The sequence below is a fragment of the Pagrus major genome, chromosome 5 (assembly GCF_040436345.1).
Source record: "Pagrus major chromosome 5, Pma_NU_1.0".
In the NCBI taxonomy this organism is placed as follows: domain Eukaryota; kingdom Metazoa; phylum Chordata; class Actinopteri; order Spariformes; family Sparidae; genus Pagrus; species Pagrus major.
Window position 1 is genome coordinate 9,095,033 of NC_133219.1, and position 13,392 is coordinate 9,108,424.

At 41.6% G+C, this 13,392-nt stretch overlaps 2 protein-coding genes across 8 annotated transcripts in view; both read left to right on the forward strand.

Annotated features, from left to right (window-relative positions):
- sorbs3 (sorbin and SH3 domain containing 3) overlaps positions 1–9,608 on the forward strand; it is a 31,996-nt gene extending 22,388 nt beyond the window's left edge. For 4 of the 7 annotated variants that reach the window (XM_073466025.1, XM_073466024.1, XM_073466023.1 and 1 more), the window contains 9 exons: positions 1,901–1,971; positions 2,583–2,644; positions 2,829–2,875; positions 3,111–3,225; positions 3,318–3,443; positions 4,900–5,445; positions 5,568–5,671; positions 5,771–5,877; positions 8,326–9,608. In XM_073466025.1, coding sequence (XP_073322126.1) covers positions 1,901–1,971; positions 2,583–2,644; positions 2,829–2,875; positions 3,111–3,225; positions 3,318–3,443; positions 4,900–5,445; positions 5,568–5,671; positions 5,771–5,877; positions 8,326–8,387 — 1,240 coding nt within the window. In that variant the 3' untranslated portion in view covers positions 8,388–9,608. The remainder of the gene's footprint in view (positions 1–1,900; positions 1,972–2,582; positions 2,645–2,828; positions 2,876–3,110; positions 3,226–3,317; positions 3,444–4,899; positions 5,446–5,567; positions 5,672–5,770; positions 5,878–8,325) is intronic. The other 3 variants (XM_073466027.1, XM_073466029.1, XM_073466026.1) reach the window with 3 other exon arrangements.
- A 1,984-nt stretch (positions 9,609–11,592) lies between these two features.
- The window catches only part of pdlim2 (PDZ and LIM domain 2 (mystique)), a 45,954-nt gene continuing 44,154 nt past the window's right edge, over positions 11,593–13,392 (forward strand). Inside the window, exon 1 of the mRNA XM_073467163.1 lies at positions 11,593–11,860. The gene's annotated coding sequence lies outside the window, so the exon portion shown is untranslated. The remainder of the gene's footprint in view (positions 11,861–13,392) is intronic.

Below are 13,392 nucleotides of genomic sequence, written 5' to 3' on the forward strand. Positions count from 1 at the left end.
TATCATGTTCAGCATGTTTCTGATTAGTGGAATCAGTGTTTTGTTAATCTGATTGCTGGTAAATAAATATATTTTTATATTTGGATCTGATGCATAGTCTGCAAAGTAACTTGTAGGGGAGTAAAGAGTACAATATTGACCTCCAAAATGCATTGGAGTGGAAGCTGAAGTAGCACAAAATGGAAATACTCAAGTACAATACTTGAGTAAATGTACTTAGTTACATTCCTTCACTGTTTTCCTGGCACTTCTTTAAATCGTTTTACAAAGCTGTAACACTGTGTGTCATGCCACTTTGAGAGTCGATAACTAAATGTAAATAAAGTTGTTGATAGTGATGTTATTTCTGTTGTGTGGACTGTATTCATGCAGGGCAGGCTTATGGAGATGTCTGGGTCAATCCACACGCAACAGACCTCCTTAATCCACTTTGATATTGCTTCATCAAGTGGGAGTAACTGCCTGCTGCTTCCTGCTGTTTTAAGCAACCCAGCACTGTGATTGGACGGCACAATCATTAATTCTTCATGGGGTACCTGCTCTGTTAGTCGATCAGGTGACTCTCTGTGCTGGATTCTGTTAGGAAGCTGTTGAACTTTAACAAGCTGCACAAGTACAGTATTTGTTACTTCAAACAGCAGGCAACATTCCACATTTCTCACCATGTGTGTCATGCTTTCTGGGAGGATTCTCGCTGTTGTTTGCTAAGTTGAGTTCATGGGGTTTGACCTTTTCTGGCTTAGTGGGATAAGGGGGCCTTTATTTTTAAAGAGCCTGCTGCCAAGGACGTGTGAAACCAAACCATACAGCATCAAGAAATTGCATGTTTTAAACTGTTTTCAAGTCGTTTCGCTGTGTTCATCCAGCTGCAAATACTGGAACACAAAACAACAGTGTCTGGAAATATGCAAATGAGTTCACAGGAAACCAGGCTGGAAGCGTTGGGTTTTTGGATCAATTCTGAGCCCAGAAACGACCAGACTCATGGATTTGATCGTGAGTTTCAGGGCTGTAAAGTTCATCCCAAAATCTAAAATACATAGTTTTCCTCTTATCTATAGTGCTATTTACCCATGGAAATAATCATAGACAAGGGTCTTGCTCATGAGATCAGCGGATGTAGTCATTAAAGGAGACATATTATGCTCATTTTCATCTTGTAATGTCAAGAAGTCATGGAATTAAAGGCGGGACTACTGACGAGGCGTTTCAGGAGCAGTGTTTTCTGTGGGAGAGAGGAGCTTCTGTTGGTGCAGACTTTGGGCTTTTTAACCTTAAAGACCTTTTTCATGCACAAGAACCTATATAACTACAAATGAAGAAGGATAATAGATGACATGACGTCCTTCTGAGGTGAGCTGTAACTTTAGCTAGTTTCGATCATGATGCACACTTCCTTTTGCGCTGTGGTGCGGTTGTCAGGTGCAGTTCAGCAGAATGAAAGTGCCCACAGCAAGGTGCCATCTCGTTCTATTATATTCAAGAGAAGGCAGGCATTTCTGTGTCTGATATCTCCAAAACTTGGCAACTCACACCAAAACAACCCAGATGGATAAATAGCGTGACAGGTAAGAGGAAAATTGTGTATTTTAAATTTGAGGGTGGACTGTCCCTTTAAGCTTCAAACTTCATGACTCACACAGTATCATCTACACGCCCTTCTAGCTAGTCTGATCATTTGTGTCATCTCCGTCCAGTGTATGAAAAACCAGCAGCTGCAACCAGATGTGTTGTACACTTATATGCAGGAAATCCTCCCACACACTGTTTCGTGGACTGTGTGTGTGTGTGTGTGTGCTTCACTGGCCTTCAGTGTCATCAGAAATCCTCCCCCCTGATCGGGAGACACAGTGACAGAATTATAAACACAATTTTTTTTATATTTTCTTCACTTTTTCAGCAATTCATCAGCAACAAAGCAGCCTGTCCATCGCCCGGTTGGAACATCATCGACCTCTGCTCCCACATATGGTAAACTTGGAGTTTTTTCTTCCCTTTCTGGCTCTGCAGCACATATGCACATTGGGATTTTCCCATGAACTTTTGATAAGAACCGCAGCAGTTTATATTTCTAGCAGCGCCGTCCACAAACTAATCGTTTTCTGCTCTTCTTCTTCTACTTGAAACCGACCAAAAGTCATGCCCTCTAAGCTAGAGGGTGGCTCATCCAATCAGGCTGCATGTATTTGATGAAAGCGTTTCGTAATCTAATATATTTCGAAGGTCTCATGACTCTCCTTCATTGCCATGGCTGATTCTGCTCTGGCGTTAGGCATTTCAGACGAGGCTGGTGTGAGCATGAAACGCTTTTGCAGTTTTTTCCTACAGAATCAGAAGGACCTGTAGATGGGTGGGGAGGAAGCCCACAAAAATAGGAAGTGGAATTCGGAAGTCCTGATTAAAGATTAGCTTTATTCAATTGTTCTTCCTGGATATGAGAGCAGAGTCCTTCTTGAGCTTATGGTTGTGGAAGCTGTGATTGCTTTTTCGTAGCAACACCTTCCAAAACAACATTTTAATGAAGGACAGAGTGCACGTTTCAGACTCCACTCACACTGTTGTGACTTGACTTTGTTCCACAGTAGAACGTCTTTCCCCTGCCAATGAGACCATGGAGCGCCCACCTAAGAAAGAGGAGAAAAAGGTACATTCCTGTTACTTTTTTGCCAACTAAAATGCAAGAAAATGTCTCATAAATCCATTTTGTTATGTGGATTTAAGTTGTGTTGTTTTGTGTTTGTTATCTGAGCTCATTCTGAATTGTTCACATAGTAACTGCATTCGTACAAATTGTCCCAGAACACTGAAGGATTTGTTTGTTTTTCCAGATGAAAGCAGCGCGTGCCAAGTTCAATTTCCAGGCTCAGTCACCCAAGTGAGTTACAGTGTGAGCTGATATGATAAAAATGCCATTTCCTCCTGTGCAGGGTCATTTATATTTCTAAAAGAAAACATGACATTATAGCATTATCAGATGTAAAGCTCTGGATCAAATCTAAAATTCTCTTAATTTCAAACACTCTTAGATGTCTGAACTTGTGTCTTGATTCTATAATTCAGTGGATTTTTCTTTAGTGTGTCTCATGATCTTTATGCCTTCCTTCCTTCAGGGAGCTCACGCTGCAGAAAGGTGACATCGTTTACATCCACAGGCAGGTAGACGCCAACTGGTTTGAAGGAGAACATCACGGGAGAGCTGGCATTTTCCCCACAACTTATGTGGAGGTGAATTTCTTCATGTCATTTCTCGGCACTGTTTCTTTGTGCTGGTTGTCTAATCTCCTCTGACACAAATCTGTTTTTGCTGTCCTTCATAGATTCTGCCTCCTTCGGAGAAGCCGACTCCTATAAAGCCTCCCACTCTGCAGGTGTTGGACTACGGGGAAGCTGTGGCTCTGTTCAGCTTCAACGCTGACCTACCTGTTGAACTTTCTTTCCGTAAGGTGAGTGTTGAGGTGGAGCTGCTCTCGCTCCACATTGAGCCACTGTAGCTGTTTGTACTGGAGCACACAAGTCAGTTTCTGGCTGAAAATATTATAAGCACCTTAATACAGTTTGTTATTCTTTCTGAGTGAGATGAAAAGTTTGATATCACTGGCATGTTGGTATACTAAATGGGAAGCTAAAAACAGCTGCTTAGATTATCTTAGCATCAAGACTGGCAACTGGGGAAACAGCTAGCCTGCCTCTGTAACAAAACCCTCTGAGCAGATAATGTAAAGAACGCTATTTGAAATGTCTTATATTGTTGCTTGATCTGCACAAAAACTGAAGTGGAAAAATGACGTGTTGAGCCTGAGTGTTTCTAGTCTGTATGCTAAGTTAAGCTAACCATCTGCTGGTAATAGTAATTGCTAACTTTTTTCAGGATTGCAAAGGCATGACCCGCCTTCTCTGCCTCTCATTGGCTGGTACACATTGCCTTCATTGGCTGGCTTGGTTAGGTTTAGGCATGAGGAGCGAGACTGGTCAGGGTTAGGGTAAGAATATCAGGGTAAATCAGTCAGAGACAGAGTAAGGTGGGTAATGCCTTTTCCATCCTGGGAAATAAAACGCTTCACTGTAAATACATTAGACTGGTTTTGATTTAACGCTCGTATATTGTGTGAAACCTGAGAAATGAAGTTCTTCAACCTGTTAGAAAGTAAAAGTTTTCTTCTGGCAGCCAAAGTGAAAAGATTCTTAGTGCAGATAAGACAAGATAATGATGCTGCTGTTAATTATTTAATTTAATTCATTATTTTGAAAAGGTACAGTGTAGACTAATCAACAAACAAATGTAGATGCACTCAAGCTAGCTGAAAGGCTAGTTTTCATTAGTAGTCCCTTTCCCTGATGTTAATGGGTATCCTAGAATAAAAAAAAATAAAAAAAATAAAAATAAAAAAAAAGATTTTAAAAAATGATAATAAAACTGTAAAAATAAAATGAATAAATAAAAAAACAACAACTAAATAATAAAATAAAATGATAGAAGAATAATACATTTAAAAAATATTATTTAATAACCTGCCGGTTCATTTTTTAATTCAGTAAGTCAATTCATTGTTTTGCCTTTAAAATTGTAAAAAAAGCTCTTCACAATTTCCCCGTGACTTCTTCATTGCTTCTTTTGTCATACTAATAGTCCAAAACCCAAAGACTCTACATTCACTGTTATAAATGGATTTTAAAAAAGCAGCAAATCATCACATTTGAGCAGCTGGAACCAGTAAATGTTTGACATCTTTGCTTGAAAAATGACTGAAATTATTAATCGCTTATCAAAATAGTTGTCAGTCTTTCAGTCAACTAATAATTGCAGCCCTACCTTGAAACAAATGTTAGTATTTAAATGTCATTGGATGTTACATTTATCTCTGTGTAACATCAAACTTTCCAATGTGTTTTTTTCCTCAGGGTGAGGTGATCGATATAACCCGGCGTGTTGACGATAAGTGGTTAGAGGGGAGGATCTCAGGGACCAGCCGGAGTGGCATCTTCCCGGCCAATTATGTCCAGGTCAACAAGATGCCCCGCACCAAATACTCCACGGATGACTACTCACCTGGCCCCATGTCTCCTGTCTCTCCTGGACCTCAGAGTCCAGGACGTCCACTTCACTCCCCCTGCCCGCGATCACCGCTATCCCCTTTCACCCCCACTTCCCTCAGCCCCAAACCTGAGCACTCCCCCCTGAAGCCGTCCTCACCTGTACCTTACGGCAGCCCAGCTTCACAGTCACGCTCCCCCACACAGACACCCAAAGAAACGACCAATCGGTGGCCCCAGAGCACCTCCAAAACCCTTTCACCCACCAACCAGAACAGCCACTGGGCTGGGACAAACTCAGCTAACCAGAGCTCCGTTGTTAGAGCTGTTTCACCGTCCACTCAGTCGTCAGCGTCTGCACACAGAGCAGGAGCCACCACAGCGAACACTCCCAGATACACTGACCCCTCACAGGTCTGCTCTCACTGCCTCCCTGAGATAGTCACTGCATGTCCTCCACCCCTGGTGTTGCTTTTAGTGTTGTTTATCAGTCCTCAGTTCATAATGTCTGACGCAAGATTTTTTATTTCTTCCAGGGTGCAATACCAAACCAGGCTGCTCCACCTAATCCACATGTTAACTCCCTGCCACACAGGCAAGTGCAAAACAACCCCGGTTCTACTGTGGCGCAACACCAACCGTAAGTATCCAGATTTGTTATTGACATTGTTGCAGCACAGACCAAGTGTTGCAGCTATGGTAAATATGTGGCTCAGACCATTTGTTTTTTCTATTTAAGATACAAAGCTGTTTACAACTACAAACCACAGAATTCAGATGAGTTGGAGCTCAGAGAAGGAGACATCGTACAAGTGATGGAGAAATGTGACGACGGCTGGTTTGTAGGTAAGAAAGGAAGAATAAAATCTTCAATGTATGGTATCACTGAAAAGAAAATGCTATTTCAAAAATTAGTTTAAAAAGATATTTGCTCATTAAGATATCTTGAGATAAGATGTGACGTCTAAAGCTCCGAGTACTGTACTTTTACTTAACTGCATCTGTTTGACAACTTTAGTTACTAGTTACTTTGCAGTTTTAGTTTAATAATACGAAATATAATAAAGAAATATATTATAAAATACGTAATATTACGGAAGCCCTAAAGGGCCATGCATTCATACATTTTATTTCCTCTGTTTTCCCGTGATAACGAGTTAATTTCATTTGTTTTCTCGAGATCTCGAGTTATTATCTCGAAATAACAACTGCCGTTTTCCCGAGATAACGGGATAATTATCTCGAGATCTCGAGATAACAAAACTTTGTTTTCCCAAGATAACGATCTTGAGAAAACAAAACGATAGTGTAGTATATTAAATCATTGCAGGAAACATCATTCAAATCTCGGCGCAAATCTCCTCACTCCACCACACAGGACCAAGCACCGAACCTGGGGCGACAGAGCTTTCTCAGTAGCTGCCCCCTCCCTCTGGAACTCCCTCCCCACACACATCAGAGACTGTACAGACTTCACTACTTTCAAAACACTCACCAAAACTCACCTTTTTAAAACTGTTTATCTCGGGAAAACGGCAGTTGTTATTTCGAGATAATAACTCGAGATCTCGAGAAAACAAATGAAATTATCCCGTTATCTCGGGAAACAAAGTTTTGTTATCTCGAGATCTCGAGAAAATTATCCCGTTATCTTGGGAAAACGGCAGTTGTTATTTCGAGATAATAACTCGAGATCTCGAGAAAACAAATGAAATTAACTCGTTATCACAGGAAACAAAGTTTCATTATCTCGAGATCTTGAGAAAAGTATCCCGTTATCTCGGGAAACAAAGTTTCGTTATCTCGAGATCTCGAGATAATTATCCCGTTATCTCGGGAAAACGGCAGTTGTTATTTCGAGATAATAACTCGAGATCTCGAGAAAACAAATGAAATGAGCTTGTTATCACGGGAAAACAGAGGAAATAAAATGTATGAATGCATGGCCCTTTAGGGCTTCCGTATAATATTACAGATTAGAATACATCTGTATTGAGCACCCAAGGGAAACATTTACAAGCTGCCCATATAAAGACTATATAAAGTAGGTAACCTTCAGCAGCGACAACATTAAAGTGATGAACACATTAATGTAAGTACATGTTCCAAGTGCTTCTTCCACCTCTGATCAGTGTATTTGCTGTGTAAGAAGCCTACTGAAGCATGACATTATGTAGAGATAGGTGACAAATTAAAGGAAAAAAAACCCCCCACAAGTGTTCAATGCCTCTACTGGAAGGACGGAACATCAATCTTCCATAAGATGTTCCCTCATTTGCTGTTTTATTGATAGCGGTGAATGGTACTGAGTAACACGTCGCTCTAAAACCTTAAATAAGTTTTTGTTTTTCAGATTAGGTGACTTCGAGGGCCACTATTCACATATTTTTCTTACTTATGGAACGATCTAGTGACTTCTTGTGTCCTGCATGTATCTGCAATTGTTTTGTTTGTGATTTCATTCAGGTTGTTCCTTTAATTTGTCACCCTCTTCTAGATTTCACACCAATGGGGTATCATTAGGGGCAGTAAAGAAGTTTCTTTTTATTAAACTTTTTACTGATAGGCTGATCTGGGAATCACCAAAGATAAAACTCTCTTCATGAAGTAAAGGAATGGGATTTTACAGTTGGTCCAAAACAGGTATTCTGAATTCTGAAGGCCAATCAATAAACAAACATTAAAAATATTTAAGAGAACATTTTTACATTTTGACATAAATTGACTGACTTATTAACTGATCAACAGATTTAATTGTCAGATATAGCCAGAACCTCTTCCATCATGCAATCACTCAGATGTTGGAATGATTCATAAACATGAACCATAAACATAAAGTTTTCTTTCCATGGACAGAATAAATAGCATATTTAAGCTCTGTTAGTGTGACATATACATTTATGGGGTCAGAATGATCAGCCAAGGGACATTATTGAACATTTACTAATCAATTTAAACAACAACAACAAAATTAACAAACAAACAAATAATGTCGTTGTGAATAAGAAAGTGGCCGGCACCATACTGCAGACCAGATTTGGCCAGTGGGCTGCTAATTGAGTATCACTGGTTTACAGTATTAATAAAAAACACAAACTATTAAACAAAGTGTCATTAAGATTGTAAAACACATCAGGGTGACCAATATCAGAACATTCTGCAGTGTCAGCACCCCCTCTAGTGGACATCATGAAACATTGCATATGTTTTTGCTCAATGAATTGTTTTAGTTTTAGACTCATCCATGTTTTAGTTTCTGTTGTGTGACCATGGCGTGTGCTCTGTTCTCTGTAGGTACGTCAGAACGGACTCGTGCTTTTGGGACTTTTCCTGGGAATTACGTGGCACCAGTTTGACCTCCCCACTTCCTGCTTGCCCACGTCCACCTGGACTCCACCAATCACTCCTTCCAACAGATCCCGCTCTGACACCCCAGAGTTTATTTTCCCATTTACCCTCCACACTCCTACATCTGGTCGAGTCAGACCTGCATGTTTCCCAGAACAGAGGTGAAGGCAGGGACACTGAGTGGTTTCTCACCTCACCTCCCTGCATGAGTGCATGTGTGTGTTCCACTGAGACGTGCGGAGTGTTTTCACACACGCCACTTGAGAGGAAAGAATGAATGCTGATGATACTGTTTCAGATGCGGAGAATGGGCTGTTTTGTTCCACAGCTATTTGCAGCTGCAGGAAATTTGCATTCCTTCCCTCTGAGCAGCTGAACAGTTCCTTCTGAGGCGCTGATACAGTATGATGCTGCATTCAGCTTTTCGTGACCACGGTGTCATCACAAACCACTGCAGAGAGTTTTTTAATGAGGGTGGCACATTTTTCTGGCATTAATGTTTCCTTCGCATGTCTTCCTCAGATTATCTTACAGATCTCTGAAAACACCCTGGGCAAGTTTGAGGAAACAACATGAACAGCTGTAGATATGTGCTTAAAGTAAACATGTCAGGTTTACAGCACTTTTACTACGCTATGCAGAAGAGCAATTATGATTATTGCATGTAAGTTGATCTTTAGAGAATATTTGGCTTTTTTTAAATAACATTTGTCCCTCTTAAGCCATGGAGTTGGATGCCAAAGTTGATGGTGAAGTGATCATGTTCTGTTCTGTGCTGTAAAAGTTTAATTTTTGGGAATTCCTTCACAGCAAATCGTGGAATGATCCTTTAATGTTTTTGAAGTAATGCTATATGTGCCAAATCTAACCTTTTTATAACATTTCTCTTTTAAATGTCTTCTCTGCTTATGGGGTTAACACTCACACTTTGACAGTATTCCCAGAACCACTTGCTGTATGTTTAATGCAACCTTTGACAAATGTGGCGTTTCTAAGCCGAATTAGAAATCCCCATCATGAAGTCATTTTGCAGTTTTATTTGATATATGATATATTCATGATTTTACTGTAAAAAAGAATCATATTAGAAGCCACAGATGATTGTACAGACTGTAACCTTTTATCAAATTGAAAGTATAATATATATTTGCTTATAAAAACAATGTATCTTGTGTATGGTACGCAATTTTTAAAAAAAGCTATTAAACATTACAGAGTGATACTGAGTAGCCTTGTGTTCATGTGTTTTTTTTGAAAAGTCTTTTGAGATACTGGTTTATAAATTTAACAAAGTATGGAGTTGACCAGCAGCGTAGTTTCAGCATGCAGGTATTTATACTGAATCCTTCAAATGCACATAAAAGTGGCAGCCAAAATAAAATGAAATACAGTCAATGTAACACATTCTGACAGCACTTCTCATGAAATGCTCTGCATGAACTATTTTCTGAACTGAGAAGAGAGAAAAAAAAAAAATATATATGTACAGTATACACCGATCAGCCACAGGTGGCGTGAATAACATTGATCATCTCATCACAATGCGGTGTTCTGCTGGGAAACCTTGGGTGCTGGCATTCATGTGAATGCCACTTGACATGCACCATCCATCCAAACACTGTTGTGGACCAAGTACACCCCCTCATCACAACAACACTACCCGATGGCAGTGGCCCCCCAGCAGGACAATGTGTCCTGACACACCGCAAACACAGCTCAGGAACAGCTCGAGGAACACAATAAAGGGCCCAAGGTGTTGACTGGGCCTCCAGATCCCAATCTGATTGAGCATCTGTAAGACGTGCTGGAGCAGGTCTGATCCATGGAGGCCCCATCCCCCAACATACAGGACCCAGAGGATCCACTATAAAACGCCCTGGTGCCAGACACCACAGGACACCTCAGAGGTCTTAAGTCCAGTCTTGACAGGTCAGAGCTTTTTTGGCTGCACAAGGGGAACAGTCACAATATTAGGCAGGTGGTCATAATGTTATGCCTGATCAGTGTATACTCAGTGGCCCTTTTATTAGGTACACTGGTACAATCTAATGCGACTCAATGCAACAGCTCTGCCTTAACATCCATCTGTACCAAGCTCATAATATTGTCTTTTTGTGACATCATCAGAAATGTGTAATTTCAATTAAATGTTTAGAAATGAGGTGGTTTTCACTGTATGACATTATATTGAGAGGTGTTTCTATTTTATATTTTTTTTACATCTATTGAAATCTTGTTTTTTCAGGTTGTTTAATTGCAGTATTTCTTTTTCTTGATAAAAAAAAGTGTAACAAGACAGAAACAACAAGAAAACAACGACAGCAACAAATTGAAATGGGCTGATATACAGACAACAAACAAGTACAATTATTTTGACAAACAATGATATTTGATGAGTTGTGTGTGGTTTGAGTGTGTGTGTGGATGTTTGCATATTTGTACGGGTGGCAGTGATCTGTATCTGTGTTCAGGGATCTAGGTCAGGTAGGTAGGTAGGTTGGTAGGTGTGTGAGTAAGGGGTGAAGTATGAGCGGCGGAAAGAGAGAAGAAATAAAAAGAAGAAAAGGTTTCTAATTCCATTCCTTTCCATTTAAATACATGAGTGTGGCAGAATATTAGAGAAACAGTTGAATCCAGTGCAACACCACCATTAACTCTTACGTCAAAGCTAAAATGAATTACTGAATGAAGACCTCTGTGACAGTATCAAAAATAAGGAACATTTTAGGTGTTAAAAAACCAGACTTTATGGCAGAACAGTTGCGTGCTGCTGTACTACGCGCAGCCAGCAGGTGGCGCGCAGCCGCTGTGTATGTGGATGAATGGATCAATTATCACTGCGGCACCCCCCCTCCTCTCCTCTCCTCTCCTCTCCTCCTCTCCTCTCCTCTCCTCTCCTCCTCTCCTCTCCTCTCCTCCTCTCCTCCCCTCTCCTCCTCTCCTCTCCTCTCCTCTCCTCCTCTCCTCTCCTCTCCTCCTCTCCTCCCCTCTCCTCTCCTCTCCTCTCCTCTCCTCCTCTCCTCTCCTCTCTCCTCTCCTCTCCTCTCCTCCTCTCCTCCTCTCCTCTCCTCTCTCCTCTCCTCTCCTCTCCTCCTCTCTCCTCCTCCCTCCTCCCTGATGGGACACGCCCCGGGTTTCTGCCTGAGTCAAAGCTTTTATTTTGGTAACAGCACATGGCACCGCGAGCCCGTCCCAGTGATCGCACTGCGCGCGCAGCCACAGGTGGTGTTGAGCCGTGCCTCCTCTGAAAGGACGCCAGTCGGACAGAGACGGGACTAAGCAGCGCTTCATCGCCGCTCCAGCGCTCCTACACTGACGGAGGGAGCTCACAGAGAAGCGCCCTGCCTTGCTTTGGAGGCAGCTGTTGTTGGAGGCTGAGGCGAAGCGGGACCTGCTGGGTGCGTGTTCAGGGTTGAGTCGGGGAGCGCGCAGAGATTCAGCAGGTGGAGACTGCACCTTAAATCACCCTGCACTCACCTCGGTAAGCAAACAGCCTTATTTAAAGTGTCTTAACTAAAGAAACTGGATTTAATTCCATTAATCCAAACTTTGGAGGGGTTAAGTGGTTATTTGTTAGTCGCACATTCCTTTAAACGCACTTTTGTTTGCAACTTGTGCGTCATGTTGTGATTTATCACAGGATTAATGCTAATTATTAAACCTGATAGACTGGTATCTGTTAACTAAAAAAGTGTGGGAACCTCGGGGAAGGCAGCGAGCCTTTGCTAAATTATGATTGATGCCGCAGTAAAAGTATTCAGAAGCCACGGAAGAGGAGCTGTTTTGGCCAGTTAGAAGAAGTGGAAATTGCAAGTCAGTCCAAATGAATAGAAAAAGTAGAGCCACACAGAGCACACTGGCTCCCACCCTGTCAGCGCATCCAGGAGAGCAGGGAGGCTGAGCACATGAAGCAGTCAGTGTGATTTGTGGAGGGGCTGGGCCAGGTGCAACCTCAGGACACCTGAAGTCAGTGTTTATGTCACATTAGTTGAATTGGTGAAGCTGTTATCTTCTCTCCTCCTCTTTAAGTGGCCTGTTGAGGTTTCCAGGTCTACTGTGGTTCAAGTTCAAGCCAGCTCTGCCCACACATGACTGTTCATCCAGCTCACCTAAAGAAATGTGCACAGCTAAACAGATCTGACTTGTGTGGGCAGCAGGTGGGAAAATACTTAAAGGAAAAGTTCTCCCCAGAAATGAAAATTCAGTCACGATCCACTCAGCCACATGTGGATGAAAAGTCAGTCAAAGTTTCTTCGTCCACACAACATTTCTGGAGCTTCACAGCAAAACAGCGCTGCAGCATTCTCCTGATCAACTGAAGTAGATGGAGACTTGTTTTAAAAAGTAAAAAATAAGGGGGAAAAATATATAAATTGTCTTCGTACAGCTTGTACGGTGTAATCCAAGTTGCGGAAGTCAAAATTTATTAAAAAAAGATGTTATTTACTTTCCCCTTAAAGCTAAAATCTTCACTGTAGCTGCTAAGCTAAAAATGTTAGCACGCGCCCCGTCAGAAACGGGCACAAGAGCTTGACTGTGCCTCGAGGGTGTAGATAGTGTCTCTTCAAATCAATTTGGGACTCTGGGCCTTCAGACTTAGGTCATGCTGCATTCACTTGCTCCTCGGATGGTCCCATTTCCTGAGTTGGGAAGTTTTTCTTCCAACTTTGGTGCGTCACGTCGGAATGTGATGGCAACATGGACGCCAGAAAGAAGTTGTTCAACATTTAGTCGCTCAGAGCGTTTAACGTTGACAGCTGTTTCCAGTATTTTAGTGGCAAGGAAGACTTAAGGAAATGGCACAATGACTTTACAATACATGAGTTTGGTAAAAGCTTTTACCATCAGCCCAAAGTTTACTTTTGTCCGCCATGTTTCAGCTTCATATGACGTCAACTCAGTAACTCCTGAGTTGTTGTTCCGACTTCAGTGGGCTTTTATGACAATTTTCCCAGTCAGGAAAAAACGTATGCCGATAATTCCAGCAGCAAATGAACGCACAGTTACGTTAGG